The 24,729-nt window shown below is 35.2% G+C and overlaps 1 protein-coding gene across 11 annotated transcripts in view; it reads right to left on the bottom strand.

Moving 5' to 3' along the window:
• Window positions 1–24,729, bottom strand: part of Pde1c (Phosphodiesterase 1c) — a 474,080-nt gene that overhangs the window by 14,736 nt on the left and 434,615 nt on the right. For 6 of the 11 annotated variants that reach the window (XM_089727139.1, XM_089727137.1, XM_089727129.1 and 3 more), the window contains 6 exons: window positions 23,680–23,793; window positions 18,381–18,491; window positions 17,366–17,410; window positions 12,983–13,232; window positions 4,918–5,034; window positions 490–630 (listed from right to left, as the gene is read on the bottom strand). In XM_089727139.1, coding sequence (XP_089583265.1) covers window positions 490–630; window positions 4,918–5,034; window positions 12,983–13,232; window positions 17,366–17,410; window positions 18,381–18,491; window positions 23,680–23,793 — 778 coding nt within the window. The remainder of the gene's footprint in view (window positions 1–489; window positions 631–4,917; window positions 5,035–12,982; window positions 13,233–17,365; window positions 17,411–18,380; window positions 18,492–23,679; window positions 23,794–24,729) is intronic. The other 5 variants (XM_089727135.1, XM_089727136.1, XM_089727138.1 and 2 more) reach the window with 3 other exon arrangements.

The following is a 24,729-nucleotide window of genomic DNA, read 5'->3' on the forward strand; positions in this document are numbered from 1 at the left end:
TTACGGTAGCTGACTGGTAATAGTGTAAATAAAAACAGAACTGGTAGTAGGACCTCTTGTGAGTCCGCGCGGATAGGTACCACCGCCCTGCCTATTTCTGCCGTGGAACAGTAATACGTTTCGGTTTGAAGGGTGGGGAAGCTGTTGTAACTATACTTGAGACCTTAGAAGTTATATCTCAAGGTGGGTGGCGCATTTACGTTGTAGATGTCTATAGGCTCCAGTAACCACTTAACACCAGGTGGGATGTGAGCTCGTCCACCCATCTAAGCAATAAAAAATAAATAAAAATGAATAAGACAGTACAATAGTTGAAAGTCTTTTTATGGGTACCAATAAGTCCATATTGGTGACCTTTGATTTTAAAATACAATAAAAAAACAAAAATAATTTTATATCAATAGTTCGACCAGATAGTTTTTAAATTGGATTTGTTTTTTCGATTTGTAATGCCCTTAGAATAAAGAAATATAGTCTTTAACCCGTTACCATAAGGCCGGTCTGGCACAGCATGTAGTGCACGGTTTGCGCGACGTCAGCGGCGTGCAGGTTATTGTGGTACGGGTTATGAAACCTGCAGTAGCCCTCCTCTATCCGGCCGAGGAAGTTCTCTAAGATTGTCGGAGGAACCTAGGAATAATTAAAAAATCCAATTCTTTTGTTAATCCTTTCAAAATTAGAACAGCTGATTTGAATGTGATTAATAATTCTACGACATTCATCAAAGTAGCTACTCACACAAAAGAGGAATAGTAGGATGAAGAATTTCTTATTCTAATGCACTATCCTTAAAGCTTTCTTTCAGTTCTGAGTTTCTTCAGTAGATCATGTTGCAAACCCTCATTGATGCAAAAAAGTCTGCCGCGATTATGCGTTCCCCTTTTGGTAGGGCTGTCGTTGTACCAATTCAATAGACCTCAATAGTATGTCTCAAGGTGAACAGGGAATCAAAGTTGTGGTGCAATGAGCAGTCTATGGGTTCTTTCGCTTATTTACGCAATAAAAACAAAACGTGCCGAAGTCCTATGTAGGTACGTCGTCTAATGCTACGCTGCTTGTGGGCATTAGTAATATTAAAATCACATACAATTCAATATTGAGTACAATTATGTACTAATACTGGTGGTAGTACCTTTTGTGAGTCCGTACGGGTAGGTACCACCACCCCGCCTATTTCTGCCGTGAAGCAGTAATGCGTTTCGGTTTGAAGGGTGTGGTAGCCGTTGTAACTATACTGAGACCTTAGAACTTATATCTCAAGGTGGGTGGCGTATTTACGTTGTAGATGTCTATGGGCCCCAGTAACCACTTAACACCAGGTAAGCTGTGAGCTGGTCCACCCATCTAAGCAATAAATTTTTTTTTTTTTTTTTTGTTTGGATTTCAATAGTTATAAATAAAATATGATCAGATAGTGCTTAAATTTCATGTTATTCGACTTCATTTTAAAAAACTTAGAAGGTTCAATTGATATAGTCTAGGTAAAGTTTGTTTCTCCATAAATGTAACAGAAATTTTGTAATACCGTATTTAACGTAATTAACAATTGAAACTGTTTTTTTTTTTAAATGATTGAGTTAAATGATTTAGTCGAGGAAAATTGCCAACCAGATGGACGGACATTATCAAGGAGGCCACAAACACCAGCGTCCTGGGCGCCATTAAGCAGACCGAATGCAGGCAACATTGGAGGAAGCTGGTGCAAAGATTGGACCAAGGTGGTCACGACCCTTAGTAATGAGGAAGCGACGAAGAAGAAGAAGAATTGGATTTGGTTGGTTTTTTAAGGAATCAAATCGTTGTAACCACGAAATGCGGTTTTCTACAATCCGAAATTGCAGTTTCAGCTTCCAAAATGGCAAACGTTACAAAATAAAGTGAAAAGAGCTCTTCGAGCGAGCGACAAACAGAGCTGCAGTTAATCGACTCCCCGCTGATACTTCGTAGGGGACTATTTAACAACAATCTCTATCTGTGAAATCGCGGCGACGTTCCTAGCAAACTTTTTGAATTTTCGATTCGTTTCTAGTGTGTACTCGTAATATCAGACTTAGTATTATTTTTTACATTATTGTGATTCGTAAAATCTTTAGTGGTTCAACAAAAGCCTATTTCTAACACTTATCTGTTAGCTTAACTGGTATGTAAATATATAACTAAAACTTTCATCAATTTCAAAACGTGTGATTAACTTGAAATCTTGCATACGTTTACAAGGACCGATGACAAAACAATAATTTTATTTTATTATTATAACCTAACATTCAGATCGCAATCAACATAATAAGCAATCATAGGATTAAATTATTTTCGGTTTTCGCGCGTCGGACAATTAAAGTTAGTTTTACGGCTTAATCTCGTATTTCCTATTGTATGTTATCGTGGTCACTGACGACTAATACAAACTGTAAAGTATACAAAACGTCTTAAATAATTTAATGACAGTAAAGAATGCGAGATTAAATCGTAAAACTAGTTTTAATAATAATTAAAAAAAGTAATTTTATTCTTCAGTGCAGCTGAAGATTGCTTTTGTTTAGTTTTTAAACTATATTTACTTATTCATGCACACTAATGCTTATGTACTATGCTATGACAACCCGGGCTGCACTAGTTAACTAGGATTAGAGACGCAACATTTGTCAAGCTATTTACTTGTACCCAAAAGTACATAAACAAAAAAGATAAACACAATAAATTGTGCTACAGGAATTGGGAGCGACGTCGCAATCTTGAATCAACAACAGAGTTTTCCCAATAAAGTATTTACAGCGTACACGTACAAACGTTGAGAGATGCCCTTATCTTCACGTGTTCCAATATTCAGCTATTCACGAGAATTTCACGTAAGAATACATTACCGATTGTAATTTCAAATTGAAAGGAGTTCCGTAGCGTGTTTCTGTGTGGCCTGACAATAGATACGTTCGCGCTGTTCGAATACATTCGAGTTTAAAGTATGAATATACTGCCTGCGGAGAATATTTCTGAAGCGAAACTTCTTTTGGTGCGTTGAGAGTAAAATTTAACTTGCGATAGATTCGTTGCGGCTAGAGAGAAAAGATACAGTTTAGGAAGAGCGAGAGTGAGAAAGTAGACAGAGCGTCTCGCGAATCACTTGATCGTAGAGAGAAGGAAAGAGCAAAGCGAGCTGGATAGTTTCACTTAAACACAGCACCTATTAAAAGAGAAATTTCATTAAGGGATGAAAAATGAAGTAAACCACAACACATCGCAAAATAAGTTTAACTTCTTTCAAGCCAAGTTATACGCGCACCATTTTTTTTAATACGCTTTTATTAGCTTCAGATGTATGTTAGTATGTATGTAATGGAATCTTTGAACATGATTTTGGTCCCCTTCAGAACGTCGGATTGACTCAAAATTTGGCATACTTATTAAGGATCGACAACAACTCAATATTAAAAAAAATATTGAAAAAATTGAAATACAGATAGCATGCACTTCACGCTTCTTTACAATAAAATCTTTTTTTGTAACACTATTTTTAAATCAAATTTATTGAAATTTATTTTCTATTTTTTAGTTGGATTTTCTATAAAAGCGTGTTTTTTTTAGTCTTTTTTTACTATTTTTATTTGAAAATCTCAGTTGAAAGTTGAAAATTAATTCGGTTCGTATGTTTTGTTTAAATCAACATTTGTCTCATTAAATGCAGAAATTTAATACAAAATCAAAATCGTCTCCGCCGGTGAATCCCTCAAGTTGAAACAATTCTGATGCAGGTCCTAGCTAGGTCCTAGCAGGATCCTAAAATCTTAAAACAAGTAAAAATGTTACTGTTACGTATCACTTTTAAGGAAAAAAAATGGTTTCAAGCTTTTCGTGCGAGAGACCCATTATGAAACACGAGTGGAATCATAATCCAAAAATTATTAATGACGTGAAAGTGAGTTTACTTATTTGTTAAGCTTTCACTCGTTTTAACTCCTTAACTGATGAACCAAAAAAAAATGCCTACACGTCGTCAGAAAAGGATTTTTTATTATGAAAAAAAAAAAAGGAAATTTTCGGGATTTTCCCTGACCCAAGTCGCGGGTAAAAGCTATAATAGTAACGTCGTTTTCGACTACAAAACAAACATCTTAAATAACTCTTCATTAAAATCTATTTTGTAACTCTTTAAGTGTCTAATTTATACTTATGAAATCGGTTAAAAGTTTCATTCTGAAAGAGATTCTAACGCACGATATCGTGGTATTCAGTAAACAAGTAATTTGTTGTTTATAAAGTTTGCTCAGAGTTGCTCTCTAATATAACTTTCTCGTTTGTATGTTGCCATTTCAAAACGGAATATTTCATTTTGCTTCTTTTCATTTAAACGTCTAGTTTTGAGTAATTAGTGTAGCTTTAGAAATGAAGCGAATTATTAATTTGCATTTGAAGTTTAATGCTGCTTATATGTTTTGTTATTTTTTTTTATAAATACAAGCAAGTTTTTAAAACAAAGGAAGATTCTAGAGCGGTAGGACGATCGAAATGAAATAAACATTTTTAGCACGCTGTATGAGGTTGATAAATCGGCTGATTCGCGGGGTCAACGTCCTCATGTGTCGCGAGCGCGGTGTTTGCTTTAGATTGCTTGTTCAGGAAATAAGAAGTTACTCAAAGCTTAATATATATTTGGATGGTTTTTAAGTGTGCGTACTTAAAATACGTCCCACTACCAGCAAAATGTGATGACGTTGAAAAAGTCTTCTACTGCATTTGGATTTTCTGTAAAGATCATCGCAATAAGGCAAGAGACACATAGCCAAGCTGCTGCCTACCACAGAGTACTTTCCGCAAATCTTCTTCAAACAAGGCGAATGAATATTCTAGATACAGGCATATTTAGATGGATGTTTATTTATAAAATACTGTATTCCGATTTGTGACAAATATTTTCGCACTTACCTTAAATTTATGAATCATTCCGTATCGATTCAACAGTTCGTAACCTAAGTATTTGACCGGTTGCCCGTTGGCCGCCTCGTGCAGAGTGAACACGTCGAAAGACCATTCATCCAGAGTCTGAAATTAAGTAGTTCAACGTGACTTAATTGTTTTTAAGTTAGTGAGGAGAATTGTTTTTCAATGTACAGAAATTATTGTACCTGAAATCTCAGTTACAAATACCGTTTAAATATAAAATAAGGAGTATTTAGTATGGAGTAGATTTTGTTATTGTTGATGTAGGTTATGTTCCTTCGAGTTTTATGCGGCTTAATATTCGATAGCAAAATTTTACCGAATTATTATTTGAATTTGTTTATTCAGCTTCTTTTCAAAAACGTATTTCTTTTTTTTTGGGTCAGGAGGAAATCGCCGCAATTTTGCTTATACGTTGGGTGTAGTACGCTTGTCGGAGTTAAACCTTATAAAATTTCATGTCGTTCAAAAACCCGCATCAGTCTCATATGAGCCAGAATGAACCGAGGTAGACTGAGAGCAAAGTGACGGGAGTTGCTCAGCGCGCGATCCTCTTCGAGATTCTATCTACACGGAAAAACCATCCAGATCCGATTGGTTTCCAAGCTCTCCTACATGACGTCGTCAAACTCGTACCTCCGGGATATCCAGCGTCATGTAGTGTGGCCATCTGGCATCCGGTCTCCCTCCTCATTCGCCAAAGTGGTATACGGAACAGACTATAAATACTTTGGAGGCAAAGGTTTGGGTGAGATCCCTAACCGAGCCCCTGAACCAATGGCGACGTGTTGGTTTGGAGACAGAAGAGCGCTATATCTCATGCCCCAAACCCTACTTCGCCAAGTTACTGCTCTGCCAGAAGTCGGGCATTACACGCCACAATGCTCAATACTGATTTGCACGATGAGGCCTCGGCGCCGCATCTCCTATGCGAGCAACGCGAGCTTCGCTGGATATCCATTTCACAACACCATTTCATGTCAGTTTTTTAAATAAATATTTTTTGCATATTACCTTGACGTGTAAGCTCACAGCCTATATGGCATGACAACATGAACGCCGTGTGATACATGAGGAGCAAATCTTAATTGTATTGTATAATGGTCTACTCTGGAAACTCGATCCCTGAACTACTTCGCAGCAAAAATAAGCATGTGGTATTCCCTTGTGCGGGCTCAAAATCTGCCATGCTACTTGTAAATATAGGTTGGCGATCGCGTATTTATAGCACTCCGAGAACCCTGATCTTTCTTGTTGCTGTGCGTGTTCTCCCATAAATCCCACAGTTGCCACTTGCGACACTCATGGAAGAGATATGGTGGTGCTATTCCAGACCGACATCACATTTCCCGTATGTAAGGTTTGCTTACAAACCCTATTATGCAAAACCAAAATAAAAAGCGTTCATATTTTCAATACCATACAATTGTTGCTGTAATTAATATGAATCGTTTTTCATAAAAACAAATAGAGCATTCAAACGATTTCTGTATAAAGGGGAACACAATCGGTCGCCCTGAGGCTTTGCTTCAAGTCAAACAAACAATGGACTAAATAAATATGTAAGTTAGGAAAGTCAATTAAAGCACACATGAACGCGTGGTTTTTCGTTGTTTGACCCTGTGTAGACAGTATCAAATCTGTATTGTAGAATGTTGTTTAATACTAGTAAAGCGATTCGGATCTATAGGGAATATATACACATCGACTTTTATATATACATATAAATTAATACATTAATTATAAAAGTTTACAAATAAAAATAAAAAAGTTGTTCTTTACAATATTTTGGCAGGCAATACTTGTGGCAGGACTTAAAGTCGTCGTGACCTAAGCGATAAGACATCCGGTGCATTCTTGTTTAACGATGCACCGGTGTTCGAATCCCAGGCAGGTATCAATTTTTGTAATGATTACGTACTCAACAAATGTTCACGATTGACTTCCACGGTGAAGGAATAGCATCGTGTAGCAAAAATAAAACCCGCAAAATTATAATTTGCGTAATTACTAGTGATAGGACCTGTTGTGAGCCGGCACGGGTAAGGACCATCATCCTGCCTGTTTCTGCCGTGAAGCAGTACTGCGTTTCGGTTTGAAGGGTGAGGGCAGCCGTTGTAACTATACTAAGACCTTAGAACTTGTATCTTAAGGTGGGTAGCTGCATTTACGTTGTAGATGTCTATGGGCTCCGGCAATCACTAAACACCAGGCGGGCTGTGAGCTCGTCCATTCATCTACGCAATATATGAAAAAAAAAAACCATTATTATACAGTTATTAATGATATTAGGATTATGTATTGACCAAAATATTTGTTTTATTTTTATTATAAAGCATTTTAGTTAAATATTTACGGTACGTAATATACAACAATTCGCTTACTTTAAAAAAGTAGGGTCTAGTAATTAAAACTCATTATCTTTATGATATGTTTCTTTAAAGTGAAATTAATCTTCATTTATTCTCTATCGCTATGTTTATGTTATTGAAATATAGTTATTGAGAATTAGTTTCCGAGCCTTCATGAGGACTATCTTCAACACAAAAGTGCAACATTAATTCTTTAAATACATCATCCAAAAAGATCCTTATATAGTTGATCTCAAGAGAAAACAATCTCATATAATTTATTCCATCGGCGGTCAGAGGTAGAACCGTTATTCAGAGAGGGACGTGAGATTGGAATGAATGTACCCACATGAACAGACTTAATTACGACCGCACCTTCGGTTTTAATTAGTTCCCAGCTTTCTTATCGGTCTAACAGACTAGACGGTTCTAAGTGCGAAATTATGAAGGTACCAAGGTAAGACGTTTGCTAACCGTTAATGGTCCGAACGATGAAAATGAGGGCACAGTGCCTACTGAGTTTCTCGCCGGATCTTCTCAGTAGATCGCGTTTCCGACCCGGTGGTCGATTCTGCGAAGCCCTGCTCTTGCTAAGGCCAGTGTTAGCAACACTCCGGTTTGAACCCCGTGAGCTCACCTACACTTTCGGGTGAAGCTGAAATAGCCTCTCAAGGCTCAGCATAGGTAGAAAATAAAAGGACACAGCATCGCCAGAGACTTTGATTTGAGAAGACCGTCAAGTCTGATGCACTTATTGGGGAATTCAGACTTCCCGTTCATCTTCATCTAGCTAGGATGTTTCCTTTAGAATCATTGTATGAACGTACACGTAAGAAACGATTATAAGGATTTTTTTATTCACGTGGGACAAAGATCGAGCTAGTTTATTTTACAAAATAAAATTAAGCTAATCTCCTACAGCTTTAATTCAAAAGGTCCTTGAAACAATTACATTTTTATGTTGCTTTAGTTGAGCGAATGATCCCTACATTAGTTATCTGACATAATCATAGTAAGAAAATTATATTAGCTTGGCCATGTTGCTTTGAATTATGTAATGTTTTATTACAGTGGAGTGAAGAGTGGTTTCTCTCAAGCCTCGCTACCTAAGTGAATTGGACTTAGCAATCATAATACACTAATGTAATACTTGGACGCCATTTATGTCACTCACGGAAGAGAAGGGGTGATGCTATAAGGTAAAGCGTAGCTAAAGGTAAACTTCTGAAGTGGTCAAGTGGTTTTGTCATTTTTCTTTGAGCAAGAACTGATTATCGATTATTAATTTAAATATTATTAATTAAACAATATTAATAACATTAATAATAACTATAAATTTTTTTAAATAGTATTTTTCAGAAAATGTATATTTAATCTTTATTTACATTTTATAATTAATAATAAGATTCTAATAAATATAGTATAAATAATATTAATAAATATGAATGATATTAATAATTTAATTGATTTAACTTAATTTTCAAAAACCAGCAGCACAAAAATTCCAGTGCGGTTGGAAACTGACATTTAGCTGACATTATAATAAAAACTTTCACTATATTTTTGAGCTTTTCGTGACGTGGTTTTGGTCGTGAGCAGCTAGCTACCCTAGTCGAATTTCTTTTACGACTTTTCACTTTAAATTGAAGTAATTTGAGAAGGAAAAAATGTAGCGTCTTATCTCACCCGCAAAAAATGTGATGCTCACAAAAGAAATAGGCAATTACGAAATATTGCTTTTTATCTTGAATTCATCAGTGTGTGTGTGATACGTTAAAATTGCATGAGAGGATCTTGTTTGATAAAAATAAGTTTGGCACAAACTAGGATTTTCTCTTAGCGGATGTAGAAAAAAGCATTCTATACAAGAAAAAATACACTTTAACAAGAAATATATATGTATCACAATACATCTTAATATATATATATATATATATAACATGTCATGTTGTTTGTCCGCGATGGAAACCTAAATTACTGAACAGATTTAAATAATTTTTTTTTTAAATATGTGTTTTGTTCCAACTTAGGCCATAGGATGGTTTTTATTTCGATTAATGGTCGCAATATTTATTAATTAACAATAGAATGATTTCTTATATTGATCATTTTTATTAGTTGTAAGTTTCATAAGTCTAAAACCGATGGCGCCTTAAATCAGTTTTTACAGACGATTGTAATACTGTCTGACATTAATGTATCATAGATGGCGCTGTGTTAAAAATACCAACGTTTCACCTAAGCTACCATTTAATGGCATAAACACCACGTGTTGCTGAGGCTAAAGTATAAGTGAAATTTATTTCGTAGTAAACGCAATACAGTGAAATCCAATTATTCTTACTTTGTTAATTTTTGGTATTAGCATAGCCGGCCACGTGTTATTTCGAAACAAAAACTTTAGCCACAGCAACGTGTGGCCGGGTCTGCTAGTAATAATATATATTTCACAGGGTTGAGCCGGGCGGTACGTCAGAAATGACGTTATCGCTCTGGGTGTGGAGTCGCTCAGGGAGTTCGTGATTAGGCTCGCCCGTGGCATGTACGAACGAGCCGAAAACATCCCCAAGGAGCATCTCCACAACATTGCCTCGATGCACGCCAGACTTTTGGCACCCCCGACGATCGTTCGGATATCCATAATCAACAATAGCAACAATGCATAAGGCCTAAATTTTGCGGGTAATTCTTCAAAAAATATTATTATTAAAGTAAATCGAATTTGTAGAAGCTCTTATTAAAAGGCATTCAGATTTGTAACAATTTTACAATAAAACAATTACCCGGTTATTTCGAGGTACTTAACTGAACACATTGATAAATATTAACAGGCATTACGAACACGACAGCCAAATATTGTTTGCGGGGGTTTTCCGACCGGAACAATGAATCCTCCTGGTTCGTAACTAAGTAAATAAATTAATTAACGTTACATCGTGTTTGTGCCAGCTCTGTGAATTTTTGATGCGCCACAGAGCAAGATTTATGTTTGAGCACTGGAGATTTATTGTGTACAATTAAACCTGTTTCGGGTTTTCAAGAAGATAATTTAGCTTACAAACATATTATTAAATCCTGTGTGAACCCAGCATCTTGAGATTTTTCTTCTTTATCATTTCTCTGTAGTAGTAGATTACTTACCTAATTTATTATCTCAGTCCTTAATAGTAGAAGAATAAACTCAGAACTATTATTTACTACAATAATTTCGAAATTGTTTCGAATGTTATTTTTATTGTAATATCGAATTTCTTTTTGAAATCTTAATTTTCACGAGTTTAAATTTGTAGCCGCGTTAATGTTTTAAGTTCACGTACCAATTCTTTTGAGGATTTCTCAATTATTATAATACCTCTCTACCATTCATGGAACACACTACAAGATCTACCATATATCTGTTTAATCAAGTAAAATGACATCATGTGTCAATATACATAAACCCACACGTATTGGATTGAAATTGATTAAGGAAATTGAAACAGAGTAGAAATTTAAAGCTATCTCACTGAATTGAAGAAGTCTGTACAATTAAGACTTTAATTTTAAAGTTGTTTAGGTATTAGCTTATTATCTGTTTGTAAATGTAAAAAATTAGAGAAAATGGAAAAGATATTTGCTATACAAACACCATGATAATAACATCAGAGCAAACACACACATAGAAAACATCAAAGTAAACAAAATGAAAATATTATAGTTTTTCGCATGTATTCACTGGTTATGCTATTATTTAGACCACTAACTCAATGCTGTTGGGACTTTAGTTTTAATTCTCGTGATGGTCATCGACAAAGGCGCCGTCGCCGCGTCAGTTTGTCTGACCATCTTAGTAAATAATAAAAAAACAATTATTTTAACAAAAAAAGAAACCGCCTTTGACAAAATGAGATGAAACTAGCAACAATATAGTCCAAAGAAATTAAATAATGGATTATTGGGGATAACTCAAAAACTACTTATCAGATTTTGATTCACTTTAAATGCGACCACATGAAAAGCACCATATTTCAAATAAAATGAGAATAATCTTAATCGGTCCATCTAGAAAAAGATTGTGAGGTAACAGAAATAAATAAAAATAGATACAAATCAAAAATATGTGAATGAAGCTCTCTTGACCCTTCATTAATTATATTTAACTTTCCCGCGCATCAGCTTCGCCTATCATAATAGTATTATCTATGGTGGAAGCTATGTTCATTCTATAATTGGATTTACTCTCTGGCTTTGTACATTCACAAATATAACATGCTTTCTTAATAGATTAAAAATACTTGCAGCTTTCAAAAAAGGTCTAAATATTGAAGCAATAGCTTTCAATGTTGTTTCTCTTTGCAGGTTCGAAAATAATTATAATAATTGTAAGTGTAGAAATAAGTTAATAAAATAATAATAATACATTACAAATATATACATTACTAGCGACCCGCCCTCGCTTCGCTTCGGAAACTGTAATTTATTATTGATTTCTCCACTATTGATGTTTTTATACATATAAACCTTCCTCTTCAATCTAGGAGTGGGTAATATCGGTTTTGCCGCGTATCGAATCGTATCTATATATCGAGGATCAATATCGGATATTGAATCTATATATTTTCTGAATCTATATTTTGATGAATGCTAGTAGATTTTCTCGATTCATGATATTTGAGATTTGAAACGATACGCTGATATAATATCGTAGTAGATATAGATTTAAGTCAACGTTATACGGTTGGTTTTCTGATATCAATTTATAATATGATCTTAAAGTAATAAAAAGAACATGAAAATAAAAATATCAAAAAAACTTTCCTTCATGCTTTTACCAGGCTTAGGACTGGCTACATTATTTTCAGTTTTTAGTATTTTGTATCTTAATTTAAAATTACAAAATATACCAAAAGAGTGTAGATTTCAAAAGTTTAATACAAACACAAGAAATAAACTCAATTATTTGGATTCAACTAAAAATAGAAAAATGTGTACTTTAAAAATCAAACACAAAAAACTTTTAAGTATTTATAAACACTTGTCCAAAAATTCTAGTTCAAGGTCAAAGCGCGTGAAATTAAATTCAACGATGCAAATAGGCTATACTGCATTCAAGTTAGGGTCGAAAGTTGAAACTTCTTTTCTTAATTGTATCCTGCTGATACGCTAAGAATAATCTACAGACATATGGACTTAAATATAAGGTTTACAATTGTGTGGATAATGCCTGTTTCTGTTTCATTCATCACATGATATCCCTATCGTGCGCTCACTCACTCTGGCCGATTCGATACGAACCAAACGAATATTGCTGATATTAACGAATCGGTACGATATGCCGATGCGCATCACATCGAGCAATATCGTGTATCGGCTGATATCGAAATATAGATTTTGATTCACGAATCGGTACGATATGGCGATGCGCATCACATCGAGCAATATCGTGTATCGGCTGATATCGATATATAGATTTCGTGCGGGGCGATATCGAATTCAACGATATTGCTGCGATATATAGATATTGAATCTATATACGATTTATATCACCCACTCCTACTTCAATCATTTTATCTATTAAAAAAAAACGCATCAAAATCCGTTGCGTAGTTTTAAAGATTCCAGTTTACATAGGGACAGACAGATATAGGGACAGAGAAAGCGACTTTGTTTTATACTATGTAGTGATATCAATAGTATTAACAGTTGCAAACGAAACAAACCTTCAATACTCTAACGACATCCTGAGGAAACTGCATAAGAGCGGTACTGGTCACCCGGCGATAGATTCTGTCGACGAATATTCCGGCACGTATCGCATGGGCCACCGACCGGAACTTTGGCTTCTCGTCCGACTTCCGTTTGGCGGTCGCCAGCTGTCTCGTGAATGTCGACGCCAGCCATTCGCGAACCTCAGGGGGCACCGCATCAGGCTGTACCTCAGAGAGCTCGTCATCTTCATCAGCTAATCGTCTGTGTATAACAGGAATTTTAATCAGAACCCATATAAGTTTGCTAAAAGTTTAAAGCTAGCCCCGGCATAAGCTTCGGACATTCAGCGACTTAGTTTTTGTCCTAAGCCAAACACTTAACTTGAAAAATTGAAATTGTTAGGCACAAGTTCAAATTGTATATATAATTCAATTATAATTATAAAATAATTAAACACAGTATTGAAGCCGGTTTCAAACTTTACCTGCAATTTGTTCTAAACATTGCGGTTGCGACTTACACAAGTTAATTAGTTCTGTGGAACTCCGCATCATACGCTCGAGGTGAAATTATAGTGCAAAATTATTTCTAGCTCTCTGCAACTACCTCATACAATGTTGGTTCATTTTAATTGATCCTATCGCTAACTACGTCTAAAATATCTATGACCTGGGATAATTAAGGGTATCACTCTAAGATTTAAAAAAATATTATCATTATGATATGTTGCATGTTTTATGGTTTTAAGTGATGTTTGTTTGATTAATGCTATCTAAATATTAAACATGTTATGGTCGCACTAAATCCTCCCTTTTGTTTCGTTATAATAATAATAGGAATAAAACACAACATTTTAACCCTAAAAAGTGAAATTAAGTCCAAAGTGAAATGAAGTTCTTTGAGTAAGTAAACAAAAATGTGAAATAAACAATTACAAACAGGTTTGTTGGGATTCATGCAGTAACATTTTAAGCACTTCGCTTTGTATGTCACTTGTGACATGCAACGTGCACGGCTAACCCTTATGGATTTGATGTACATTGCTTTCCATTAAAATCAAATACAAATAACACTCTAATGGTATGATATATGCAATACTTCTGTAATCATATGCTGACAGGTATTATATTGTTAAAAATAAGCTCCGTTACATATAATTTGAAGAAATATAGATTGAAACTCATCTCACATTTACATTGATAGGTAAGGAAGGAAACCACTTCCGAAACTAGAAGGGCGTATTTACCATCGTATCACAAACGAATAAGAGTGTTTAATTTTATAGTAGGAACCTAAAACTCATCGCTAGTAAATTGAAATTTCAAGAGCTCTAAATGTGTATAGCTGATACTCGTATGCTTGTATCTATATATTAATAAGTGAAGTAAAAAATTTGTATCCCTTTTTAAGAAAATTGCGCTGACGGAGGAGTATGAAATTTCTCACACTTATAGAGAATATAGAGAAGAATTGCACAATGCTAATATTTTTTAAAAATAATGCATAAAAGATACATTAAATCAATAAAGAAAACATTACACACACTACATACCATGTATTTGACGCACACACGCATGAATACTATTTATTGTCAAACTTTTGTTCTTGACGTCGTTGTCAAATTGAGAATAGATTAAATATTGTTTGTCTTTGTTAATATCTTTTATAGTGTAGTCTTGGCGAAATATTTTGTGATTATAGAAGTATAAAATACAATCATAATAGTGTACAAATTTACAATTCCAATTAATTATAGTCGAATTTCGACTACTGCGGGGCCTTTAGTGTACAAGAGATCTGTCGATACGCGTGATCGAATTTTTAAATTTTCATTGCAATGTTATCTATAGTTTCTTTAGTGTTAAATAAATTAAACTCTAAACTCTTTAACAATGACAGTAGTAAATAATAAGTGACAAATTATGAGATTGCCTCTCATTAGGGATACAAAGTGATATACCTAGTCAGGTCATAAATTCTGTCACATGTTTAATGTAAAATAATTGAAACAAGTTTATTCATTATGTAACCATTCATATACCAAAATTAACTTAACAAAACATAGATTCTTATGACACTAAAGTTTATTCAAAATGACCTCCGTGATTTTGAATACAGGCCTTCAATCTGCGCGGCCAGTCGTCTGTCGCAGCACGAACGAGGTCCATGTCAATATCGGCGGCTGCCTTAATCAAGGATATCTTGAGTGACTCCAAATTGGGATGAGGCTTTGAGCATGCCTTTTCCTCCAAGTGTTGCCATATCTTGTATTCTAACGGATTCAAATCTGGACTGGAGGAGGGCCAGTCTTCTTGCCGGATGAAGTCGATTTCACGCGCCGCCAGCCAGTCTTGTGTGCTCTTCGCTCTATGAGCTGGCGCCGAATCTTGTTGGAATACCCAGTGCCTGTTATTGAACATGGTATGAGAAACAGGTTCCACAAGGTTCGTCAGGACTGTATTTTGATACACAACTGCATTCGTTTTTACACCTTTCTCACAAAAATGTACCTCTGTTAAGCCCCTATAAGAAACTCCCAACCATACCATGAGCGAGGATGGAAAATGACCTCGTTGGACACGCGGAATACGGTTGCTCGCTTCTTCACTACTGTGTGCGTACACCTTATCATTTTTTTTGTTGTAGCTCTCTTCTACGGTAAAAATTTTTTCATCCGAAAAAAGAATTTCCCGATATTTTTTTCCCGCGTACCGCTTCAACAAAGCGCGGCATCTCTTCAGTCTCAGGTCCATTAGACGAGCATTCAAACGATCTCCTGTTTTTCTTCGATATGCCTGAAGCCCTAAGTCTTCATTTAACACCCTTTTGACCGTGGTTCTGCTTAACCCCATCTGAAGGACCAACAGTTTCTGCTTACGTTTGGGATTTCTTTGAATTCGCGCCTTCACAGCTTTTATCACTGCTGGAGTCCTAACAGACCGAGGGCGATCACTTCTTGACCTGTCATCTACACTAGAGTCTTCATTGTATCGTTTGATGGTACGATAAACGAATCTTTTGGTTATATTCAAATTTTTCAGTATGTTAAAAATTTGAATTGACGCGTAGCCGCAACGATGCAACGCAATAACTGCAACACGGTCTTCTTTAAGCGTCCACTCCATATTTAAAAATGAGTAAAATTCTAAAAGTATACATTTTTATTTTCATGAACAATTCGAAATTCGAATTCAATAAACTTTTTTGTGGCCAGCATTCTAAAAGAAAAGTTTTTACTTTGTGACAATACTTATGACCTGACTAGTTATACATACGAGTACTTATATGAGGATAAACCGGCAAATGTATAAATATTTTACACTTAGACACTGAGCGAAAAGATTTGTTATATTTGTAATATGCTAATCACTGATATTGATGATCGTTATGTTTATTTGTTTAAATAAAATACTGTTTATTCATTTAAGAAAAAAAACGATTAAAGTTAGATGCTATCTTTACTAAAGCGATCTTTCATCTAATCGTGTCACAGAAATTACCAATTCTAAAATACAATATATCGTTTTTTCCTGAAAATGTTTACTTCTCTATCTTTTATTATATTATTACAGAATGTTTATTTAAAGCATGAGAATTTAATTTTTTTTCCCATTAAATTAATGCTTGGTACAATGGAAAGCAATATAGCACATAGAAAACTCACAAAACATTTCAAGCGGGTCTTACTAAGGCTGAGGTTAGGGCCATTTTATCCTAACACCATTTGAGTGAAAAAAAAAAAACTAAGAAGTAGGCAATTATCGCGGAATCTTATTAATTCGTTTAGGATTAAAACCATACTTAATTGCGGTGAAGACCTTGATTAAATTTTATATTCTGCTAAAAATCTGCTTTTATCCGCGCTCGATATTATAAGCGGACAAATTAAGCTTCGTTTTAATCCTAAGTAAAGTATTTCATTGCCGAGTCCTGAGTAGTAAAAAGATGTGTGGTGTCGTGGGACACCGGATAGGAACGAAGTTCCTTATTATAAAAATATTAATTTTAAGTTCTATTCGAAGTATAAAGAAAATAAAACTGGAGCTTTCGCAACAACCCACGCTCATTCGGTAACGTGTGAACTTATTGTGGTACACTTCATTCACGGTTGTTTGCATAAGAGTTAGTGTATTGCGCAAACGAACGCTCTGAGACCGTGGTCAATGAATGATAAAAAACATGTTATTTTTGGTGCGTTATTACAAAGTTCAGTTGTACACTGTGTGCATTACTAACAAAAATCTTACGTTACGGACGTTTTTTCCCAGTTAGGGTACCCCTCCGCATCTTCCCATAAGGAACTTCGTTCCAAAATTTACTGATGACTCAGGACCTTTCTACAGGTTATCATCAAATGGTGATAGAATATATAATAACTGGTAACATCGACACACCTAAACACCAGGGTTGGGGCCGACTGCTGACGCGCCACTGCCGGTCTAAAATAAAACACGACGTCAATGGGACAAAATCAAGCAATATTTCGAGGAATACGACAACACAGCAAACCATATTGTTGATGTCATTGATGTACATTGATGACATGACGGACCAACCATCCACAAACAATTGTAGAGTTTTTAAATTTTGCAGATAGCCAGTCCTTACTAAATAAGTATGTATGGATATTATTAAGGCCGTACCTGAAGATATTCAAAATTTTATAATAACTATAACTTAAAACTTAAAAGATTTGGAATCGTATGTATTTTTTCATTGAAAAACAACAATTTCTATGTAATTGATTAATGTTGTTTAAGCAAACGTTGCAGCTACAAAATAAGGAATGTTCAATTAAATTAAATAAATTACAAACATTTACGGAGAAACAAAATAATTACGACCTTACACAAAATAAATTAGCTTTTGATGTACAGGCTATAAATATAGATTGCTAACAAGGTTCACCCAGAAGTACACATGCTTAAGGGCTGGTAGAGAAGACGGAATTAAGGATCAGACGAAGACAATCACAAAGACAATAACACAGGGGATAAAGACGGCAAAATGGACTAGGTTCCACGTCTAATCTAAAACGCATCTAATCAAAATACTATACTACAAAAGAATGAGCTACACAATCAATATTTAAAATAGAAAGATAAAATAAATAAATAAAACTGGTTTACTTGTATAGCTCATTCTCTAGATGACATTTAAACAATGTACCATAAGTTGAAAACCCAAAACTTTAAATTACCAGTCCGAAAGCATTTTATTTACGGAGCTGGTCGTTTCGCAAAATAACTTTTTGAAGGAATATATGAACTAAACTAAACAAGAGGACAGGAAAGTTAGACAGTAGTGAACTGAAGCTTCAAAAAGAACAGAAAGACCTAATCGCACAGATTAGAGAGGAGGGAGGCGCGACTACTTGGCCAATGTCGGTGGTGTTGTAACGGTATTAACTTTGCGTCGTTCGATTTCTCTACCGAGCATCGGGCCCAGCAGGGGGTGCGCAGGCGCCGCATGTGGAGCGTGGCCTGCTGCGCTCGTGGCTGCTCAGCTACTCGCCTATCCCTGCGTTAGACACAATCACTGGCGACGCGACGATCGCCGGCTCTCATTAATAAACACTATTTCATACACATTACCGGCACCAAGTTTCCTATCTTTATTTAACAAGAATATGCCATAAAGAAAGAAGGTGTAGAGTGGAAGGAATGCTGGAGCATTTAGAAGTATCATTAAAATAATTCTAACAATGCGAGTAAATTGCAAAATAATATTGTTATTGTGTGTTTTCCTTGTTAAAGATCTCTTTTAATTTAAATTAAGGATTTTGTTGACCCTCTTTTCGATAAAGCATTTCGAAGCTGAACAAACCTCCCACGATTGTTTTCAATCTAATTATTTGTTTTAAGATTTATTTAGATTTACTTATTTATTTTGTTTACATTAAATAGATTTGCTTTTAATGTTTGTTTCTTTTTCCAGCAACCGTTAATCTCAACATACAAAACATCTATTTTAAATATTGAAGTTGTTGTGGCCTAAAGCGTAAGGCGGTATTTGTATCGAGTGATGCAATTATACTCATATTTAAATTCATACGGAATTGGCAGGCACCAATTTTTCTAATCGAATACTTACATACCTATCACGCTCATATGGATAAATGACTTCGACGATCAAGGAAGTAAACGTAGTGTAATAAAAATGAAAGCCTAAAATATTTTTGTATTATAATTTGGGTGATTATTAGCGGGAGTGATATTATAAGATCAAAGGGGCAGGTGAACCAGTTATGCGTCCGATTTGAAGGGTTGGGAGAACCGTTATTAGTATACAATTGAGCCTCATAATATCTCCAGATTCCTGGCAGCATTCACATTATGGCTATGGGTTCCATTGTTTTGCATACATACCACTTATCGCGCAGTGCGTACTTAAAATTTATCTTTAAGGACATCAGTACATGATTTCGGATTATTATAATATTTAGATGAAAAACACGAGGAGTTTTGCAATTAATTTAGATTATTTATTTGCGTTGTATCGCAAAGCCCGATTGAACATAATCTCACGAATTAATTAACGAACACCGGCGTGAAGCTGAACATCATATTACGATGTCGGAATCGAATCGGATTTAATTGAAATTACTTAGCAAACATTCGTTGTTTAAAATAGAAAAAAAATGGATAAAAAATATTTATTCTATTAATTGCCTTAGTAATCATTGAATTTGTTTTTAACACAGTACTTTCATAAGCGACGCGTTCGTGGTTGTTGTAATTGTTTTTTTTTATTTAGCTATATTTATATCGTAATTAGTTGTTATTAAACTAATAGTATTTTAATTTTTTTTACTAGCTATAAAAAAATTATTTCACTTTGTTTTATTTTGCATAGCTGGTCAGAGGAGTAGGACACCTGGTGCTAAGTTACTATTAAATAGATTAGATGGGTGGAGAAGCTTACGGCACACCCAGTGTCAAGTGGTTTTCAGGGCTTATAGAAAGAGAAGAGAAAGCTATTGAAGGGGATTCACTGCATCATTATTTAAATCATCAAAGTTGAAATTCCCTAATGACAGACTTAAACAGAACATGGTAGGTTCTTCCTAAGTTCGATCGTTTTCTAAGCCAATAAAAGCTGGCAAACAAAACTGTGTTTTGGTAATTTTATGGTCCCATTGATATAATCCTCAATCTTTTCCTCATAGCTGGGCATCGTGGCAAACTCAATCTTGGTTAATTCTCGACATCTGACGATATCTCTCACTGGCTGATAGAGAGTAGTACTGAGAGCTATTTCTCTGTATTCTGGTACTTGAAGCGCTTACTTAGGATTTCTTCCTCTTGGCCTTTACTCATGATTTTTCTTATCAACCCAATTACGAAGTGTGGCTTGTGTACAATTTGCATGTAGAGCTCGCGAACCTGATAAGTTGCATTCCCGATCCTGCGGACAGAATAGAAAGCAGTCGACGTCGCCCCAAACACGTCATTTCGGATCCTCCCGATCCACTAACGGTGCTTCTAGGTACCTCAAGCACCGGTCATCGTTCTCGTCGAACCCGTCGCTTGCGACGAATGGCTCGATGAGTAAATTAACCCACAGACACAGCCCACAGAGCTTCTCGCCGGATCTTCTCAGTGGGTAGCGTTTCCGATCCGGTGGTAAATTCTGCAAAGAACGGCTCTTGCTAGGGTTCGTGTTAGCAACGTCGTCAGGTTTGAGCTCCGTGAGCTCACCTACTAGTTAAGGTTCCGCTGATATAGCCTCTCAAGGCTATCAGCTTAGGTAGGAAAAAAAAATTAAAATATAAGATAACTTGGAAAAAATTATAGTTTTAAGCCCCGTGGGTGTACAGGGAGGCGTTTTAGATCGGCGACTAACATTAAAGAGATAGGACAGATGACATTAAAGAATCCACAAGTATCAACATCCGAACTACCATTAAATAGGCTGAACTCCAGCAAGCCTGGTGAACCCTGCTGTACGGCAAGAGCTGGTGCAGTAACCTTACCGTGCATATAACGACCCTTAGTCATGGGAAATCGATGACGTAGGGATCGGCTTATCGCCACACGCCACACTAACATGATTAAGTCATAGACTTCGCAGCGTTCCAGCACACGACTTGAAACAAGAGATTGAAATCTTTATCCTATTTAACCAAGTTCATATTCGAATCGGAAAGTCATTACGCCTATTCGTTCTACAATCGTCTCAAAATCCTTTCAATTGTTATTCCTCTTAAATCCTAGTAATTTGTGAAGTTTATAAAAAAAATCACTTGTTATCATTTTGGAATTTCTTAATTGAATAGCTACGTAGGTATTTTATTCGTTGTGCGTGTACACTTATTAAGTACCTATGTATTTTCTTCGAAAATTAGGAAACTACTAACAGAATTTAAACCATCACATTTTCTCATCCGTGATGTGAGAAAACGCTCTTGATGTAGGGATGGTACTGAAGAAACCTCCAGAACATCTGTAAGATAATTATTTGCATTAACAACTCCATTATTAAGGACTTGAGCTGTTAAACCATGGCTTGTTGTGCTCACGTCAAAGAGTCACGTTGTCAAAGAGACCTCTCAACCTAATACAGTCCGATACTGTTTTGAACCTTCAGCAGCCAGAATTGGCAACAAATTGTAGCGAAATCAGTATGACGAGGAGTGCATTCAGGACGAGTACGTGTGTACCACCAATGTAAACACGGCCATTTTGAAAATTTTATTCTAATATTACAAATTGTCTAAGCTAAGGCATAAAATCTGCCTGTGACATGATAAAAACGGTGCCATTAATCAGCACACTAAATGTGTGTTATTTAGAGAAATATTAATCCAAAATCGTTACTACATTCGTAAGGTTTTTTAAAGAAAAATATTTTCCTTCTAAACCGTAAACAACAAACATGTTGTATTATTACAATTAGAGTGATTCCCAGTAATATTTCGAGGTATTTCCGTGGAACGCCAACGTTGCCTTCCACTAATTAACCTGGATCCCTTATTTTGGGCTCACGATTAAGGTTTCCTTAATTTGCGTTTCCCTTAGAGCTTCGTACTAAAATTGCTCTCGTTTCACGACAACGACTTTCATCTTTTATGTTGAGCTTTTTTCCTTGAAGACCTCCGTAATTGATGTTATTAGGAGTGAAAAGATATTTTTTTTAGTATCAGGTTGTAAATGGAGATTGTCTTGAATAATAGGGAGGATTCCTATAACTTATTTTGTATTTATTTTTTTACGAGACAATAATTCTCAATATTAAAGCCATAAAATCAAGCAACTCAATTTTGTAATTCGTTCTGATGAAATATTGAGTCTGCGTCCTTATCTAGACTACGATTTATTCAAGTTATTTTTCTAAAAAAATATAAATTTATCCGTACAGAAGCGTTTTTGCAAAATCACAGTATTACATCAGACTTCATGTGACCGATGTCTAGAATTATTGTTGCTAACACTTGCCCAAATTCGTTCATGATAGCTGATACCTGAAGACTTACATTTGATTTATGTATTACATTTTCTTTCTTTGCTTTCTTATTGACATTTCAAAAATATACTAGTTAGCCTATTTCTAGCTATTTTTATTGAGAGCACTGAAGCTCGATAGTAGCAAACTAAACAAACAAAAATAAACTTGGTCGACAAGCAAGGAGAAAATAATACTTTATTGTTTGTCTTGATTTGTAAAAATAAATAGATCAAAAAGAAATTCACTTCATGTTTCTGTTGGCCGTATTTAGACTTTTTGGATATCTTTCTCGCACTGCCTGCACCTCAATGGCAATGACTTCATGAACCATTATATCCTACATTTTATTTATTGACAATAATCCAGATACAATGGTTTTTAAATTCAAATTAAAAATTACTCGGTAAATTTTGACTTCATTATAATCCTTGCATTCTTATCGTTTGTTTTTTCCCGGGACTTATCGTGACATCCAAGCTCAAGGCGCTGATATAACTTGTTTACATTACGCAAATCATCCAATGACACTACATTTGAAGTAGGCTTTTCCAGTTTCATCAGGGCAGTTTATCGACATCTTAATTTGCAATTTGCTCGTATATATTAATTAAATGAATAGTTCAGTATTTCATTACCGAAAAACTACAGATTTTTTTGTTTTTCACAAGGCAACCCAACACGTACCAATAAATTCGCCTCGCGCATTACAATGCCCCAGCATTCCGTCACAATGTAACGAGAAACAAAGAATGGAAACCCAACAAAATAAGTATTAGTTGAAAGCAATCTAAATGCTTTTAAAAGGGCAACGGTGAAAAAGAAATAGATGGTATTAAAGGACTTGAGAGTAAAATTTATGGTCACGACGTAAACAGTACTTAAACTGCTACAAATCTGAAACATAAAAATTGTGAGAGGCTTTTTTCATTTCTTAACAGTTTCTTGTAACGGAGAACGCTTCGCGAATTTTAATATTGTTTTCGACTTAGTTTTTACTTTAGTTTTCGGCTTATCATAATTTAGCCAATTTACGAACCGATAAAAACATAAATCATTCTAAGGCAAGTAAGGAGAATACAATTTATTTTATTCATAGATTCGCCCTGGAGTTTCGTGTACCATTATGATTATGTGATCCTTTGTATTTGAAAATATGTATCGGATAGACGTACTAATCGGTTCTGACAGTAAAATTTAAAATTTTGTAGCCTTAGAATTTTCTAATTAATTTAAATTATCTTACTGACTAAATCGTACGTACTTGGTCTCATCTATGTAGACAGCTTCAAGCACTTTTGCAGCATACTGTAGGTTCTTTTGTAAAGTCTCTGCAGAAATTTCACCTCGGTTTAATTGCCTTAATAGATAGCGTAATCTGTGAACAAAACGAAAAACCTTTAGTAGAATTAATTTAATAATAAAAAATAACACCACACAAGTAATAAATTCGGAATATTCGCAAGATTCGACGCAGATTTTACCCAAGTACCTATCTTGATTGATTATTAAATTATTGTATAGCACATTTTGCTGTGTTATTTATGTTGTTAATACGTCATCTTAAAATTAGAGTCGGGTTCTCTATGATCGGAATTCGGTCGATTCATTTCATGTATTTAGAATTTGTGTTATAATTGACAGGAAACAAATTAAACCCACCCCTCAAAAATAGAAATGCATAGCTGCTTCGTTACAAAAATAGGCAATATGGTGCTACCTAGTCTTGTGGGTTTGGCTATCTACGCCTATAAAATGCTGCTGACCATACACTGCTGGGCCCCTTGAGTCAATTTTCGCCCTCAGGGAAAGAGATAGATAGAGTAGTGCTATTCAGATTTTATGCTTATTCTATCAAGGTACTTTAGATTCGATTTTTTTAACTAGTTGCCCGTCACAAACCGTAAGCTACAAGTACTAACTACACCAGAAATTATCTCTAAATAGTTGTCAACAGTTGTAGAAATTTTGAATTAAGTCAGATAAAACGTAAAAAAAACATGCCTGTTTTACTGTATTTGTATATTATATATTCTGATTCAAAGGATGCCAATGCAATTGTGGGTCGATTTTATGGTTCAAGATAAGTGCCGGCATCCATGTTGTGATGGATCTGGGTTATTGTAGCAGTTTGATATCATTAGGACACTAAGCCGCATGCTTATTTCAGCCAATAAAAATATGCTAAAATAAAATATGCAAAAGATATAGTTCAGCTGTGGCCCAGACCCGTCGCGTTCCATTATAAAGAAAAAACTCAATTCTTGCCAAGCCATAATTTAATTGACCCGAAATAAAATGATTGTGCGGATTG

This window comes from Bombyx mandarina, chromosome 04 (assembly GCF_030267445.1).
Source record: "Bombyx mandarina strain Sakado chromosome 04, ASM3026744v2".
NCBI classification, from domain to species: Eukaryota; Metazoa; Arthropoda; class Insecta; order Lepidoptera; family Bombycidae; genus Bombyx; species Bombyx mandarina.